The sequence below is a fragment of the Lepidochelys kempii genome, chromosome 1 (genome assembly GCF_965140285.1).
Source record: "Lepidochelys kempii isolate rLepKem1 chromosome 1, rLepKem1.hap1, whole genome shotgun sequence".
Taxonomy (NCBI): Eukaryota; Metazoa; Chordata; order Testudines; family Cheloniidae; genus Lepidochelys; species Lepidochelys kempii.
Genome location: NC_136380.1, coordinates 292,094,696 through 292,112,878, shown reverse-complemented (window position 1 = coordinate 292,112,878; position 18,183 = coordinate 292,094,696). Strand labels below are relative to the sequence as shown.

The 18,183-nt window shown below is 41.1% G+C and overlaps 1 protein-coding gene across 11 annotated transcripts in view; it reads left to right on the top strand.

The window, feature by feature from the left end:
- MON2 (MON2 regulator of endosome-to-Golgi trafficking) overlaps positions 1-18,183 on the top strand; it is a 157,517-nt gene that overhangs the window by 67,038 nt on the left and 72,296 nt on the right. For 10 of the 11 annotated variants that reach the window (XM_073327927.2, XM_073327920.2, XM_073327921.2 and 7 more), the window contains 8 exons: positions 9,390-9,622; positions 11,172-11,253; positions 13,202-13,383; positions 15,908-16,020; positions 16,731-16,835; positions 17,226-17,306; positions 17,392-17,465; positions 17,543-17,633. In XM_073327927.2, coding sequence (XP_073184028.1) covers positions 9,390-9,622; positions 11,172-11,253; positions 13,202-13,383; positions 15,908-16,020; positions 16,731-16,835; positions 17,226-17,306; positions 17,392-17,465; positions 17,543-17,633 — 961 coding nt within the window. The remainder of the gene's footprint in view (positions 1-9,389; positions 9,623-11,171; positions 11,254-13,201; positions 13,384-15,907; positions 16,021-16,730; positions 16,836-17,225; positions 17,307-17,391; positions 17,466-17,542; positions 17,634-18,183) is intronic. The other variant, XM_073327918.2, reaches the window with a different exon arrangement.

Sequence of the window (18,183 nt, the reverse complement as noted above, 5' to 3'; positions counted from 1 at the left end):
TTGTCCCCAGCCTATGATCAGCTGTGATCTTATATTCCCCTGCTTACACTCTAGAACCACGTTAAGGAAATCCAGGATTGCAGACACACTCTGATTCCCATATGAGTAACAGTCTGCATTCACAAAAAGAAAAGGAGTACTTGTGGCACCTTAGAGACTAACCAATTTATTTGAGCATAAGCTTTCGTGAGCTACAGCTCACTTCATCAGATGCATACTGTGGAAACTGCAGAAGACATTATATACACAGAGACCATGAAACAATACCTCCTCCTACCCCACTCTCCTGCTGGTAATAGTGATATCTAAAGTGATCACTCTCCTTACAATGTGTATGATAATCAAGGTGGGCCATTTCCAGCAAATATCCAGGTTTTCTCACCCCCCCACCCCAAAACACACACACGCAAACTCTCTCTCCTGATGGTAATAGCTTATCCAAAGTGACACTCTCCCTACGCACAAATCCAGGTTTTCTCACCCCCCCACCCCAAAACACACACACGCAAACTCACTCTCCTGCTGGTAATAGCTTATCCAAAGTGACACTCTCCCTACAATGTGCATGATAATCAAGATGGGCCATTTCCAGCACAAATCCAGGTTTTCTCACCACCCCACCCCAAAACACACACACGCAAACTCACTCTCTTGCTGGTAATAGCTCACCCAAACTGACCACTCTCCTTACAATGTATATGATAATCAAGGTGGGCCATTTCCAGCATAAATCCAAGTTTAACCAGAACGTCTGGCGGGGGTAGGAAAAAACAAGGGGAAATAGGCTACCTTGCATAATGACTTAGCCACTCCCAGTCAGCGCTTCCTCAGCTCTCGTCCCCTAACGCCCCTACTCTACTTGCACTATATTGATGACATCTTCATCATCTGGACCCATGGAAAAGAAGCCCTTGAGGAATTCCACCATGATTTCAACAATTTCCATCCCACCATCAACCTCAGCCTGGTCCAGTCCACACAAGAGATCCACTTCCTGGACACTACAGTGCTAATAAACAATGGTTACATAAACACCACCCTATACCGGAAACCTACTGACCGCTATTCCTACCTACATGCCTCCAGCTTTCACCCTGACCACACCACACGATCCATCGTCCACAGCCAAGCTCTGCGATACAACCGCATTTGCTCCAACCCCTCAGACAAAGACAAACACCTACAAGATCTCTATCAAGCATTCTTACAACTACAATACCCACCTGCGGAAGTGAAGAAACAGATTGATAGAGCCAGAAGAGTTCCCAGAAATCACCTATTACAGGACAGGCCTAACAAAGAAAATAACAGAACGCCACTAGCCGTCTCCTTCAGCCCCCAACTAAAACCCCTCCAACGCATTATTAAGGATCTACAACCTATCCTGAAGGATGACCCAACGCTCTCACAAATCTTGGGAGACAGGCCAGTCCTTGCCTACAGACAGCCCCCCAACCTGAAGCAAATAATCACCAACAACCACATACCACACAACAGAACCACTAACCCAGAAACCTATCCTTGCAACAAAGCCCGTTGCCAACTGTGCCCACATATCTATTCAGGGGACACCATCACAGGGCCTATTAACATCAGCCACACTATCAGAGGCTCGTTCACCTGCACATCCACCAATGTGATATATGCCATCATGTGCCAGCAATGCCCCTCTGCCATGTACATTGGTCATACTGGACAGTCTCTACGTAAAAGAATAAATGGACACAAATCAGATGTCAAGAATTATAACATTCATAAACCAGTCGGAGAACACTTCAATCTCTCTGGTCACGCAATCACAGACATGAAGGTCACTATCGTACAACAAAAAAACTTCAAATCCAGACTCCAGGAAGAAACTGCTGAATTGGAATTCATTTGCAAATTGGATACTATTAATTTAGGCTTAAATAGAGACTGGGAGTGGCTAAGTCATTATGCAAGGTAGCCTATTTCCCCTTGTTTTTTCCTACCCCCCCCTAGACGTTCTGGTTAAACTTGGATTTATGCTGGAAATGGCCCACCTTGATTATCATACACATTGTAAGGACCGTGGTCAGTTTGGATGAGCTATTACCAACAGGAGAGCGAGTTTATGTGTGTATGGGGGTGGGGGGGTGAGAAAACCTGGATTTGTGCTGGAAATGGCCCACCTTGATTATCATGCACATTGTAAGGAGAGTGATCACTTTGGATAAGCTATTACCAGCAGGAGAGTGAGTTTGTGTGTGTGGTTTTTGGAAAAAAAAGGGGGGGGGGTGAGAAAACCTGGATATTTGCTGGAAATGGCCCACCTTGATTATCATACACATTGTAAGGAGAGTGATCACTTTAGATAAGCTATTACCAGCAGGAGAGTGAGTTTGTGTGTGTGGTTTTTGGAAAAAAAAGGGGGGGGGTGAGAAAACCTGGATATTTGCTGGAAATGGCCCACCTTGATTATCATACACATTGTAAGGAGAGTGATCACTTTAGATAAGCTATTACCAGCAGGAGAGTGGGGTGGGAGGAGGTATTGTTTCATGGTCTCTGTGTATATAATGTCTTCTGCAGTTTCCACAGTATGCATCCGATGAAGTGAGCTGTAGCTCACGAAAGCTTATGCTCAAATAAATTGGTTAGTCTCTAAGGTGCCACAAGTACTCCTTTTCTTTTCTCGTATGGGAATGTGGGCCCTTGTCCTTGTCTGTTTGCTGTGACTATGCTCCCACACTATGGCTGTGCTCCACTTTGGGGTGGCAGTGATAGGGCTCACCTACATAAGCCATCGTTTGGGTTAATGGAAGTCTTTAGTGGCTCTCCCCACATATTCCTTGCCTTCAAGTGTATGAAGTCTGTCTAGGGGGTGGAAGGACTTAGCTACCATCCACCCTTGTCTGTGTGTACTTCTGTAAACACCCCAGCAGAGCCATGATGGGGTGGTTGCAGGGAGGGCCAGGGCCCCAGCCACATGGCAGATATCCCTGCCGGGATGGAGTCAAGGGTCCTCCAGAGAGTTGGTTTGAGTTGACATCCCATTTAAGATAATAGGGCTCTCGGCAGGTTCAGGCAAACATCGATTACATTTAATTTGCATTTTCAGAGTATTATTTATTTGCAGTCATGAAATAGGAAGTATGTTTAGTGCAGAGGTGGGCAAACTACGGCCGCGGGCCACATTCGGCCCACGGGACCCTTCTGCCCAGCCCTTGAGCTCCTGGCCTGGGAGGCTCACCCCTGGCCCCTCCTCCGCAGCCTTGGCTTGCTCCGCTGCCGGTGCAGTGCTCTGGGTGGCAGGAATGCAAGCTCCTGGTGCAGCACAGCTGCAGAGCCGTTGCCTGACCCAGTGCTCTGTGCTGCGCGGTATGTGGCTGGCTCCAGCTGGACAGCGTGGCTGCCTGTCCCGATGCAGCTGCGCCGCCAGCCACTTGTGCTCCAGGCAGCACGGTAAGGGGGCAGGGAGCGGGGGGGGGGGGTTGATAGAGGGCAGGGGAATTTGGGGGGTGATCAGGAGCTGGGGGTATGGATAGGGGGTCGGGGAAGTCAGAGGGTGGGGAGCAGGGGGGTTGAATGGGGGCAGGGGTCCCTGGAAGGCAGTCAGGAAGGAGAGGAGGGATTGGATGGGGAGGCATGGGGCAGTCAGTGGTGGGGGTTCTGGGGGTGGTCAGGGGACAGGGAGAAGGGGTTGTTGCATGCGGCAGGGGTCCCGGGGGGGCATCAGGGAGCAAGAAACAGGGTGGATCAGGTAGGGGGCAGGGCCATGCCACACCTGGCTGTTTGGGGAGGCATAGCCTCCCCTAACCGCCCCTCCGTACAATTTCGGGAACCCGATGCGGCCCTCAGGCCAAAAAGTGCGCTGCCGCCGCACCCCCCCTTTAGTGGATAGAACTGTGACTCAGGAGACTTGAGTCCAAGTCCTGGCTCAGCCACAGACCTCCACTGTGATCTTGGGCAAGTCACTTAACCTACCCTGTGCTTCAGTTATTTATCTGAAGAAGGAGGATGTGTCTTCCTTACCTCACAGGTGTGTTGTGAGGATAAAATTAATGACTGTGAGGCACTCCGATACTACTATAATGAGTTACATAAGTGTCTAGATAGATGAGGGCTCAAAATAGAATTATAAAAAAAAATTGAGATTTTGTTTTCATCATGTGAGTCTAGGAGATGGGGTCATAGGTATATGCCTGTGCCTTAATCTGACCTGCTGCCCAGTCTCCTAGCCTGATCCCACTCATTTTGTCTCCTCCCACATGAGATTATACCTCCTTTTACACTGGGCTCTACTTTAACATCAGTCTCATCCTTCATTTTTTCCAGGTACCTTTTTCTCTCCTCTTTCAAATCCTTCAAAACTTACCTTTCTCTGCTCATCTTCATCCTTAAACCGCACTCCAGAGCATTATGGTCCATCTCACACCTAATTTTATATTTTATTCATTAAAACAAAAACAACAGTTTTACCCCAGAAATTAAACCCATCACCAAAACGTTACATCAGTCTGAATTTTTGCAAGTAATATTTCCTCTCGAGCAGTTCATCCTTTTTTCTTTTTTTCTCCATTATCTCTCTCCTCTACTGTGTGTCTAATTCTCTGTGTGATTATCATTCAAACTTAAAATTATAATCTCTTTGAAGCGGGGACTTTGTTTTCTTTCCTATAAAGTTCCACGTACACCGCTTGTGGTGTATATAACAAGGCAGGCAGAGTGATTTAAATCAAGGTGATTAAATTATTTAAATCACTGGATTTTTAAAAAATCATTGATTTAAATTAGGTTGAGGTTTTGTTTAACTAATTTGAAAGTTTGTGCTATTCCAATTTTAGATTAAGATTTATGATGAACTAAATTATAAATGCTGTGTTCTAAATGTCACTGCGGGTAGGGGATCTTACTTGAAAACTACTATAGGGCAAAACACAAAATATTGAAAATTAAGGCCCAAGTTCTACAAACACTTCAACAGGTATAACTTCACTCACATGAATCATGACTTTGACTTCAGTGGTACTATTTATCGTGTTAAACTGATGTGCACATAAATATTTTCAGCATAAGGGGCTAAAACTGTATTTTTATTACACTTTTCTTAGTTGCATAAAATCTTTGTCACTTCAAAACACAATTGCTTTAGTGTTAACATGAAAAGTCATTTAGACTTTTTTAATACATTAACAAAGTCATTGTGACCTTTTTTTATACAGCACAGGTCAAAGTTTCCAAAAACAGGAGCCTGTGATTTAGGTGCACGAGTTTCATTGACTTCATACTGAAACCCCTGATGGACGAATGTAACCTGGTCAGAGCATTTCACCATTTTAACTATGACATTTCTTAAACAAAAAACACACCTCTTTGTAAAATCTGAAAATCTACTGACAATTAGGAAATTAATTAAATGAATACAAAATATCAATGCTAGGAATTTATCTCTAAAGTGGAGAGAGAAATAAAAATCATGATTTAAATTTTTTAAAAATTTATTTTTAATTTTAAAAATTACATTTTATCAACCCTATTATATTAAGATACATCTGCTGTAGTACCAAGATGTAATGTGATAAATCTGAGTGTTCTTGTTCTTGAGTATTGAAGTTCAACCATTAATGTTTTAATCTGCAATCTACGCTCTTCTGTGTAAAACCACAGAAAAGTTAACTTGAAGCTTTACATTAGGCATAGAATATGTTACTTTTAAAAAAAAATTTGCTCTTTCATTTAAAATGTCCCTGGATAATTAACAATACTAGTGCAGATATTATTCTCATTCTGTTTGCTGTACTTTTTATAGATTTGTACTAATTGACTTGTAAACTTTCTTATAAACGGCTAAGTGTTCAGAAAATTTATTTTAAAAAAAAAAGACTTGTAAGGTGACATTGTTTTTCTGCTTGAATAAGTTGTGATTTAAATACCTTTTTTCCCACCAAGTTATAGTCTTCTACAGGCTGGTGTTTTGCCATCTGATCAGCTGCTTATGACGAAGCAAACATTTATAATAGAAGAGAAGGGCATAACTTTATTAAACCAGCCTGTAGAAATGTAGAACTGGAAGGGACCTTGATAGGTCATCTAGTCCAGTCCTCTGCACGGAGGCAGGACTACGTATTGTGTAGTCCAGCGGTGGACAAACTTACTGGCCCTCCAAGCCACATATGACAATCTTCAGAAGTTTGCGAGGTGGGCCACTCCTGCTGAAGCCCTAAGACCCCCCAACCCCGCTGGGCAGAAGTCCCTACCTCACCAGCCCACTCACGAGCCACATTTGGGCCACCCCTCTTCTAGACCATTCCTGACCGGTCCTTGTCTAACATGTTACTGAAAACCACCTATGATGGAAATTCCTTAACTTCCCTAGGTAATTTGTTTCAGTGCTTAACTACCCTTACGGTTAGGTTTTCCTAATGTCTAACCTAAATCTCCCTTGCTGCAATTTAAGACCATTGCTTCTTTTCCTGTCCTTAGTGGACAACCTTTTATGTGCTTGAAGACTCTTATCCTGTCCCCACTCAGTCGCCTTTTCTCCAGACTAAACAAACCAGTTTTTTTCAATTGTTTCTTATAGGTCATTTTTCTAGACCTTTAATAAGTTTTGTTGCTCTCCTCTGGACTTTCTTGAATTTGTCCATAGCTTTCCCGAAGTGTGGTGTCCAGAACTGGACGCAGTATTGCAGTTGAGGTCTTATCAGTGCTGAGGAGAATGGAAGAATTACTACTTGTGTTTTGCTTACAACACTCATGCTAATACATCCCATAATGATGTTAAGTTTGTTTTCCCAACAGTATACATTGTTGCCTCATTTAATTTGTGTCCACGATAACTCCCAGATCCTTTTCTACAGTATTCTTTCATAGGCAGTCATTTCCCATTTTGTATTTGTGCAGTTGATTATTCTTTCCTCAGCGTAGTACTTTGCATTTGTCCTTACTCAATTTCATCCTATTTATTTCAGACCATTTCTCCAATTTATGATCATTTTGCATTCTAATCCTGTCCTTCAAAAGATCTTCCAACCCTTCCTAGCTTGGTATCATCCACAGACTTTGAGTGTACATTCTATGCCATTATCCAAACCGTTAATGAAGATATTGAGTAGAACCGGACTCCAGGCCGATCCCTGTGGGACCCCACTTGATATGTCCCTCCAGTTGACTGTGAACCATTGATAACTACTCTGAGTATAATTTTTCAACCAGTTTTGCGTCCATTTATAGTAGGTTTGTCTCGACTGTTTCTCCCTAGTTTGCTTATGAGAAGGTCATGTGAGACAGTATGCTGTTACAGGACAGTTGGTAGGCATGTATTGCTAGTGCTAACCAGCATACTTTTCTGGATAGGGTGCCTAGTTGTTTAAACCTTGTCACAGGCAGTTCTGGCTAAGCGTTCCACCATAATATCTGACGGCTTTGGGTAGGTCATATCCTCCTGCTGGTCTCTGATGTTGCCCTGTGATTACTTTGCCAGTCAACTGTGCTCAAGCCACGGCCTCGTTGAATATTTGAATGCCAAACTGGTCCAACATACAAGTACACTCTCTCTCCTTCCTTGCTTTTGGGGTAATCAGACCAAGTTTCTATTCTGTTTTTGGCCTCTCAAGTCCCTTGTATAATTTTTCTCATAGATGGAGAATAAGTGACTGATCTGTCTTCGCTGAGCAGTTGAAAGCAGGTGTGGGATGGGAATGGAAGGCAGCCTTTCCCATCTGTGCTTCCCAGAAGCAAGTAATGGAGGATATCTCTTAGTATGCATACGCAAGGCCCCTGTCTTCAGGGAGAATGCTAAAGGGAATAGCTGGGGCATCTGGGTAAAAGGAGTAGTAGTGGATGGTGCAGGGCGGTGGTATATCTGGATGGTGGGCTAGAGTAATAATGCCTTAGGTAATGGGGTTGGTGCAGCTGGATAAATTAGGACAGTTGGATAGAGAGCTGCCTGAGATATCAGGTGGTGGTTGTTGGGGCAGTGGGTAGTTTCTGGCTCAGCATTGTCTCTCCTTGTGCTGGCTTTACTACTGCCACCACCCTTTGCTCTCTGCTCTCTTTTCCCACTGTGCTGTCCAGCTCTGTGGTGGTTTTGAGTCAGCAGGGGAATAGCAAAGGGGAAGAGAGGCAATGAGGCTTCAACTGTCAAAAAAAAGTGATGTTTTGGTCACATGATATCCAACAGTGAAGAATGTAATCATGAACTTTGTACAGTAAATGCAAAAAGAGGCAACTTCATCACCAACACAGTCTTCGGAGCAGCGAGATTTGCAGTCAGTATCTGACCAAACTGACACGGAGCTAGGTATACAAAAATGCAGATACTATGTTAAGTACAACACAAGAGAAATATTTCAGAGTAACAGCCGTGTTAGTCTGTATTCGCAAAAAGAAAAGGAGGACTTGTGGCACCTTAGAGACTAACCAATTTATTTGAGCATGAGCTTTCGTGAGCTACATGATGAAGTGAGCTGTAGCTCACGAAAGCTCATGCTCAAATAAATTGGTTAGTCTCTAAGGTGCCACAAGTACTCCTTTTCTTTTTACAAGAGAAATAAAATCTTATGATTAAATGCCTTTTTAGATACGTTCAGTTTACTTTAGAAGTCTTAAATGGAGCTTGTGTGCATGCACTCGTGCACTCTGTTTCACACTTACAACATCCATACAGGTGTGGAACCAATCAAATTCAATATTATAATTTAGCCAGAGACTGATTATCTGTTTTGATGGATTGCAGGTACTAGGGTCTAATCCAGATCCCTTGCTTATCAGTCAGGTGCAACCTCTGTAAGTGATTCCTATTCTACCTCTTCCTCTATGACTGTAGTGGCTAGCGTTGTCTGACACGAATGGCTCAGTGAGGGATGAGAAATATTTGGTTACCCTCCAACGTATTGCCTAGCTATGGTGGGCCTCTGCAATAACTCTTTATAGGAACAGACAAGCAATGACTGCCATGTGACATAATCTTTCTTTTTGTAATTTGTTTTCTGGTGGTTTTCTGAATTATTACTTTTCTGTTGTTTAAATTCCTTAAATCTATAAGTGATACATTTGTGGTACTGTGATTCGTTTTGAGTTAATACAATAAGAATAAAATGAAGTGATTCATTCAGAAATGGTCAAATATTTAAGCAAATTTCACTAACACAAAGATTTCATTGACATAGATATATAATAGTCTCAGTATCCTAGTACCTTTATATTTAGTCATATTTTAATTAGTTTTGGGTGTATTTGGTGTAAGAATCTTTTTTTGTACCTCTTTAATACCCATTTAGGATATTACCTCAGGACCTCTTGATAATTTAATAGTGGGTAGTGGGAATATTGTCAATTTATTTGCTCAGATTTTCATTACTGTTCATTCAACTACTTCATCAGTACTGTTGTCAAATTAAAAACATTACAAAAATATTTTTCAGCCTAGAAATGCTGGATAAAGTAGAGCCACCTACAATTCCTGAAGGTTATGCCATGTCTGTGGCATTCCACTGTTTACTGGATCTTGTCCGTGGTATCACTACCATGATTGAAGGAGAGTTGCGACAGGCTGAAACAGACAATCAGACCATGACTGAGGGAACTTCATCACCAACACAGTCTTCGGAGCAGCAAGATTTGCAGTCAGTATCTGACCAAACTGACAAGGAGCTAGGTATACAAAAATGCAGATACTATGTTAAGTACAACATAAGAGAAATAAAATCTCATGATTAAATGCCTTGCATTTTTAGATGCATTCAATTTACTTTAGAAGTCTTAAATGGAGTTTTATAGCTGCATCCTAGCAGCTCCATAATAAAAATTGCTTGTAGATTTAATTTTAAAGCAGGAGCAAAATCCTCTCTTCCATACTTCATTTTCATTTAGTTTCTAAGTTTTATATACTAACTTTTTCTTGGGGCAAATTAATTTAATTTTTGGTCACATTTTTAATAACTTTGACAGAACACGCTTTTGAAAATAATCTTTTGAAATTTCTTTTGGGAACATTTGAGTTTCTGTAGCTGAATGGCCAGTCTCTAGAAACTCTCTTGACTTGTGTGCATGCGCTCGCACACTCTGTTCCACGCTTACAGCATCTCAGACATAAGCCACTTTTTCTATTTTAAGTTATTTTCCTTTTTTGCTATACACTATTTTATCTGTGCAAGAAAAAGGCAATAGAACAAGTCCTACTAGTTAGTTCTGTTCTCCAGTACTACCTGCTGCCTACCTGAGTCCTCAACCCAGCATAGCACAAACTCTGGAAGGTCAGGGAGACATCCTGGTCAATAGGGGTATTGGGATGGCAGGATATAGGCTGGGAGAAGGAGGTCTCTGACAGCAGAGGGCAAGATGGAGGTTCTGGAGAAACAAAAGTTAAATGGGGCTATGAGTAGGGAGGATGGAAAGGGAACCTAATTAGAAACATAAGGGAAGAGGCAGAAACAGCAATGATGCAGGGAGCTGATCCTGAATGGTGCAAGTAGTGGTGGTGAGCCCACTTCCTGGGCACAAAAAGACTGGGCTCCAGTGGTATTGCTGCCTAGTATGCCAGGAACCTGAGGCAGTAATGCTGCATGGAGAAGAGTGCCTCCATGCTAAGGCGTCAACACTCAGTACTGCTTTCCCAGCTATGGAAGTTATGGGCATGTCATCAGGATGGGCCAGGGCATCAACAAATCCAGAGCACTCCATGGTGCTGCTGCCATGGCTCCACAGGAATACCTGACATGATGCACCTTCGTGACATGCCAAAGGTCAGGGCAGGATGGGAAAAAAATCAACATGGATAATGTTCAAGTCCATCGACAGCTGTGCGGGGTCCCCCTGCTGCAGCTGGGAGCTCCAGCCCCTGTGCAAAAAAGTCACAGAGGTCAATGAAAGTCATGGATTCCATGACCTCCATGACAGAATCCTAGCCTTAGTTATAGGTTGAAAATGCAAGGGAATTTGTTAAAAAGGTAAGGAGTCAGAGAGCAATGATTGATGACTAACTGGCAGTTTCCATAATTTTTAATGATTGCATGGGTGATATTTTCACTTTAGCAATCTTCTCTCAAATGTGACTACTTTTTTGTTTAGGGGAATATAAAAGTAATTTTAGCCTGTACATTATTAGCCTAAAAGAGATCCAACAGCTAGCATTTGTGCATTTGTTGCAACAGTTATTGAATAAACTTCCAGTATCTATCAGTACTATAAAATCTTTTTCTTTTAAGTTAACAGAGCTGTTTGGGAAGAAATGGTGAATGCGTGCTGGTGTGGTCTTCTTGCTGCACTGTCGCTGCTTCTTGATGCCAGGTACTCACTCTGTGTTAATTTTTGCTGATCCTTCATAGGTTATGTTCACAATTGTGTCCAAAACTGATTTTTTTTGGAACCTGTGTAGTTGGCTGGTGTGGGAGAAGAAGCTGTTCACAGGAAATGGGGAAGGAATGATTGTGGTGGTGATGTGATTTAAGGAAGGACAGTCTGGCCTTGCAGGAATAATCTTCCTGATGATCTCCAAAAATCTGACACAAGCCCTAGTTCTATCTGGAATGAGAAATCATTTTATTAGAGAAATTAATTTTTTTTTTAACAAATTTTCATTAAGGCCAAGTTACAATAAAACTTTAACACAGTGTATTGTACATTACTTATTATTTAATCAGGATCAGGTTAATATTCAAAGAAACTGGCTGAATTTTCTGGTCAGATAGCTGGGGTGCCCTGTTCTCACTAAAAAGGGTGACCAAATTTCTAATACCTGTCCTCTTTTTGGTGCTTCTCTTGTGTACATACTTGGTGTGAAAGCTTTTCCATTACAAGGACAGTCCAAGTTTTACTAGACCACAATTCCGTAGGAGTCAGGGATTACTCCTGTAGCTGCTAACAATAAAAAAAAATAATTTGTCATTCTGTTTAAAGTGTGTATCCTTTACTGGAGCATTAAGTGAGGGGGATCTCTAGGAATCTGGCATTTTGTCATTAGGTGAAACTATTTAATAACTTCCTCCCCAAACTCTAAGTCCTGGACACAACCACCATATGTGCAAGTATGTTCCCCTTTACCCCCAAACACTCCAAAAGAGCACTTCCCTAGGTGCAAAAATAAGATGGATTTTACCTAGAGTTAAATGCCATCTATACAGTAATTTATATTAAAAAAAAAAATTAATTACGAGCTAGACGAATTGAAGATGAATATTCCTTTTCAGTTATAGAGACCTTCTCATCCTGATCAGTGTCTTTGTATCAATGTGACTTCTCATTTTTTTTCTGGGTTGTTTTTTTAACATCTTTTTCAGTAAAAATTTTATACATCTTAAAATGTAAACCTTTTGCTCCTGTTATAACTGGGTTAAAAAAACAGATAAGTTCATGGATGATAGGTCCATCAATTGCTATTGGCCAAAATGGTCAGGGATGCAACCCCATGCTCTGGGTGTCCTAAATCTTTAAATGCCAGAAGCTGGGAGTGGACGACGGGAGATGGATCATTCGATAGTTGCTCTTTTCTGTTCATTCTCTTGTAGCATCTGGCATTGGCCACTGTTTGAAGACAGGAGACTGGGCTAGGTGGATCATTGATCTGACCACATACGGCCATTCTTATGTTCTTAGCTTCCTCCTGGGTCAACACCTAAAAATTTGGTTAAAAGTCTAGAGAGAACCACCTTGTATCCAGATTTGACAGAAAAATGTTTGACTTGTAAATATTAAAAGAATGGGATCTTCAGATTATTTACATTCATACACACCTCTTGGTTTGACTTCAAATTGGGACGTAATTAAATTAGATTTTTGAAGATTTACATTTTAATTACTTAATCATTTTTACATGAGCAGCTGGAATTTTTCAGTACAGTGAGATGATACTACTTAAAGGATAAATGCTGTGATTGCTTCCATTGAGGGATTTATTTACTAGTAGCTCTGGTTTTGCAATATTTTTAATTAGATATTTTTCTTCCAAAAACCCTCTTGACTCCATATAAACATTCTTCTGGTGGTAGAAAGCTAATTTAAAAAAATTACACATCCACTCTGCACTCCTTATGCTAAATCATTCAGAATAGAAGAGCTATATAATAAGAATTAGAGTTTCAAAATGTTTTTTTAATTGGTTAAATTTGCTCTTTGACAGTGTTCACAGTATTGTATTTGAATTCTTGCTGGGTTTTACCACCGTACTTCTAACCAGCTGCTTATATCTATATAATGACTATCTGACTTGTCTCTATTAAACACTTTGTACTTTTTTCAGCACGGATGAAGCTGCCACAGAAAATATTTTAAAAGCAGAATTGACCATGGCTGCACTTTGTGGAAAACTGGGTCTTGTAACTTCAAGAGATGCCTTTATCACTGCCATTTGCAAAGGCTCCTTGCCTCCTCATTATGCCCTCACTGTACTGAACAGCACAACTACAACTCTCTCCAGCAAATGTAAGGGTGTAGTTAAGGTTAAATTGTATACTCATTTGTTCATTTAATCTTATTTCACACTCTACATTAACCCATGCTTAATGTAAAAAATAACCTCAAGCCACAATGATAAACTTAGAGTACTTTTCTTTTTCATGACATGACTGTCAACATATGTAAGTTTTTAGTATCTGCTGCCATAAAATGTTTGGCAATGTTGTATGTAAAACTGAAGAGTTGATACTCGTGACTGTGGCCCCACTGTGCAGGTGCTGGAGCCTGCCCACGTGCAACACTTTGCATCATTGGGGATTTGATTTATTTATCCACTATAAACTTTGAAAAAGAAAACTGTTTTTGGTTTTAAAAAAAAAAAAGTGATGTGCAACTGACATTTCAGTTGTTGATGCGTTCTAGATATAATGGCTTTTGTGCCTCCATCCAGTGTATCCTGAGAATATATTTCTTCTAAATTACGTTTAAAAAAATTGTTTAAAGATCTTGTTTGTTCTGTGCAGAAAAGTTAACTCAACATTCATATTTTCAAGAAAATTATAAGCATTGTTTCTTACATGTATTTTTTACACAGCACAAAAATATATCCAAAATAACCTGTGTTATAGTACTCATATTTTTTGTAACTCCATGGGTTGGATCATATTTACTACATCTGTGAGTAGATGGGACCCTCCCCTACCTTCCTGGAAGTTGGGTTTAGCTGCCATGGCAGCACTGTTCTTTACTCTCTCCTGCTATCCTTCGATCTCACCAGGGAATGCCTCAAGGTTGAGGGCCCTTGCATGAGCAGGGGATAGGCCAGGGGTAGGAGGAGATACAGGTTGCAAATACAGGTTGTATAGTACCTCCACCTACAATGCAAATCTACTTGTAAATTGTTAAAGGCTAAAGCTGTTTTAAGCTTTCCTGCAGATCCCTGCACTTTGCACTATCTCCTTTTGAAGAGTTTTCTAGTCACATTTACAGACTGGGGAGTCCTAACAGCATGTCTTAAATATAGCTCACACCTGTTGGGCAACTAGTGGGGGAAGAAGCCTTCAGAACCAATGTGCAAGTACAGGGTACTTGTGTTGATGGCACTGTGCCTGTGTTAGATCCCATGAGGTATAGAAGCCACAGATGTTTCTTGGGGGACAAAAGCAGAAATATACTCACTCCAATTTGGAATGATCTGGGGAAATTCTGAGTTTTCCTTTCCTCTTTCCTTCATGAGTTTTTCCATGGGAGAGGATGATCTGGCCTATGTTGCAATTGGGACCATTAGTTGCCTTGCCATATTATGACTATATGGTATATATAAAGGTAAGGCTACCTTTTATTTTTAGTAAAAGTCATGGGCAGGTCATGGGCAGTAAACAAAAATTCACGGCCCGTGGCCTGTCCATGACTTTTACTATATACCCCTGATCAAAACTTGGGTGGCGGGGACTGCCCTGGGGGTGCTGCAGGTGCTGGGAGAGGGCGGCCGGGTACTGGGGGAATTGAGGGGTAGGGCAGACAGCGGCGTGCGGCCCGGGGCCCCCGCTGGTGCCGAGGGGGGTTGGTGGGGCCAGCAGGCTCCCTTCTGGGCTCCATGCCTCCCTCCCCTGAGCACCAGCAAAGTTTGGTTGTGGGAGGGGGCAGGGAATGGGGCATAGGACAGGGTGAGGCGGGCTCTTGGGTGGCACTTATCTGGGGGCTCCCCAGAATTAGCAACATCCCCCTTGTTCAGCTGCTAGGGGGAGGCGTGGCCAGGCAGCTCTGCACACTGTCTCTGCCCAGAGTGCTGGCTTTGCAGCTCCCATTGGCCGGGAACCACGGCCAATGGGAGCTGCGGGGGCAGTGCCTGCAGACCCAGGTGCCTGCAGAGTCCCTCTCTGAGTTCAGTGGTTTTATAGTCCTTTCTTATTTTTCAAATGTTTCTCTTTTTGTGTGTGGAAAAGCCACACATACAAGAGAAGGTGACTGAGAACTATACAGAAGAAATAGAGCAACCGAGTATGCACAAAGTAAACAAAGTGGAAAAAATAGAGCAAAATCCCTTTTTCTAATTTTTCTGTTCTAATAATAATTTTAGGTATTGTTCTTTGAATGGCTTTTGCACATTTCCACTCTTGTGATGTGCAAACAGTGCATTTGGACTGTCTAGGCGGTGGCATTGACACAGCCAAAGAGTGGGAATGTGCAGAGTTCATCTCAAACACTGGTTACTGGTGAGTAGCCTTTATTTATTTTTAACAATAGTTAAGGTACATATTTCTCAGGTAGAAGTGAGATTGTATGAGGTCCTTTTAAGTTGATGGTTTCCCTTTCAAAATGTGTGTATTGTGCTGAAAGTCATATACAATAATAAATGTAAGTAAGAGACTATTTTTACCTATAAATTAAAGTGGCATAATGAGACTGCTATAAATATAACCTTTGGGCTCAGTCCTGCAGAGTTCTCAATGGGACCACTCATGTGAGTAAAGTTACTACTTACATGTTTGCAGCCAAGTTAGTAGAATATTTACTGCATTTTGCATGAGGATTTTTCTTTGTTCTCTAGCTTATTCTATTCAGGGGCAGAATGTTCAGATGATCAGTCCCTCAAGTGAGTCTCATCAGCAAGTTGTAGCAGTAGGGCAACCGCTAGCTCTCCAGCCGCAGGGAACAGTAATGGTAAAGTACAATTTCTAAGTAACTTTTTTCTGTTGAATTGCATCCTTTTTCTGTATCTGATTCTCTCTCAATCCCTTTTTTCCTATGTGATTCCTTACTACTACAGTGAACTGAACCTACTCATTGTGACTAGCTGGAACTCTCTTGTGTATTTTCTTGTAGAAGAGATAATGGATAATCTTGTATTGTAATAAGAGGCCCATTTACTTAAAGTAGCCTCCTAATTTTTTCATAGTTGGGAGAACCTGTGGACATGAAAGATCTGTTATCATGTAAGAGGTGTCCACTGTGGCTCTTTATGTACTTGAATGACCTGTTATCATGACTAAGAATGTCAGTAATGGGTACCCTTTGTCCTGCTCAACTATGGTTTAAAAACGGCTAACGTAGTCAGGGTCATATGATTGAACATCATTTTTAAAAAAATGTCGGACATCTGGAGAAACAAAGTGTCTAATTTCTGGAAATAAAACTGAAAATAATTTGACTCTGTTTACACTGTCAAGCTATTCCCAACCTTTATTCAATTGGGAATTGGGGGACCAGTTGTTGAAAGCTGTTGAGTTACTTCCCTGGTATGGATGCATCACAAAAGTGCAGGTTTTTAATTTAATAGATCATTAAATATTTTTTAAGATTAGTGATTTTACTAGCAACACCATTGATTTCTCATAATACATAAGTATAACAATGTAACATGTTCTGTCTAGCTGACTTCAAAAAATATCCAGTGTATGAGGACATTACTTAACTTGGCTCACTGCCATGGAGCCGTTCTTGGTACATCATGGCAACTTGTCTTGGCTACTCTACAGGTATGGTGTAGGTAATGCATGTATTGCTTTTTGATTTGTTTCTTATAATTCGGGGTGGGTTATGATTTCTAAGATGTGGGCATTATTGATTTGAACATGGCAACATAAGCTTAGATTGTATTTTACTCATTATATGCTCTAATGTCCATAAAGGAGTGTTCTAGCACTGTCCTCTAAACTTAGTTTGTTGTATCTGTCTGAGAGAGCAGGTGCAGGCTGATTGGTCGCTAAAAGAGTAGAAGTGTTAGCTTCTTCTCACAAAGTGATAAGGTTTTTCTCATGGGACTCAGAAAAATACGTAGAGATCAGATATCTCCAAAAATACAAATATAGTATTTTATATTCATCTATCTGTATAATTCAGTCAGAAATTCTTCCTTTACATTTCAGCATCTCGTATGGATTTTGGGTTTAAAGCCTGGCATTGGAGGTGCCTTAAAACCCGGGAGAGCTGTAGAAGGACCCAGCACAGTAAGCATAATTGTTCATTCTGTAATATGATGATTGTGCAATACTTTCTCTTGCAATCTACAAAATACATTTCTCTGTCCCTTAGGTTCTAACTACAGCAGTTATGACTGATTTACCAGTTATATCCAACATACTTTCAAGACTATTTGAAAGCTCACAGTAAGAGACCTTTTCTTATGATCTAAGTATTTGTTTGTATCAGCTGTGACAGTGTTTTGATAGCTGGTATTTTTCAGGTTCCTTGATGACGTGTCTTTACATCATTTAATAAATGCCCTTTGTTCCTTGTCTCTGGAAGCCATGGAAATGGCCTATGGAAATAACAAGGTATGGAACGCTTCGTTATTACTTTTCAGATATGTATGTGTAAGACAGGCGTCAGACTCATGTTTGTTCTTAAGCTAGATCACTGTTCTTTAATATCGAAATAAGCTAATGCTACATATGATATGATCATAAAATTAACACATTTTTAAGACAAGGAATTTTCTGGTTATTAATGATTGGCAGTGCTACTAAATCTTCTCTGAACACTTATGTAGTATTTTTATCACGTTTTCTAACATTAAGCAATGTTGGGCATTTCCATGAATAATCAGGTTGTAGATGGATGAGTTTTTAAAAGCTTTGAAGATTTCAGAAAAGCTAGAATGTTTTGAATGATACAGTATGCTCTGGGATATATTAAAATCTTCCATTTCAACCAATATCTTCTAAAACTTTTTAAAACAAATTTGACAGTTTTGGTTTAAACCAAAAAAAAAAACCACATCACTACGTGGGAGTCCTGGGGAGAGAAGTGGAACAACTTTCTGAGCCCTCTACCCTCCAGAGATATTTAAGGAGCTTTAGGGGCGAGGATTTCCCTTGAGGGGTG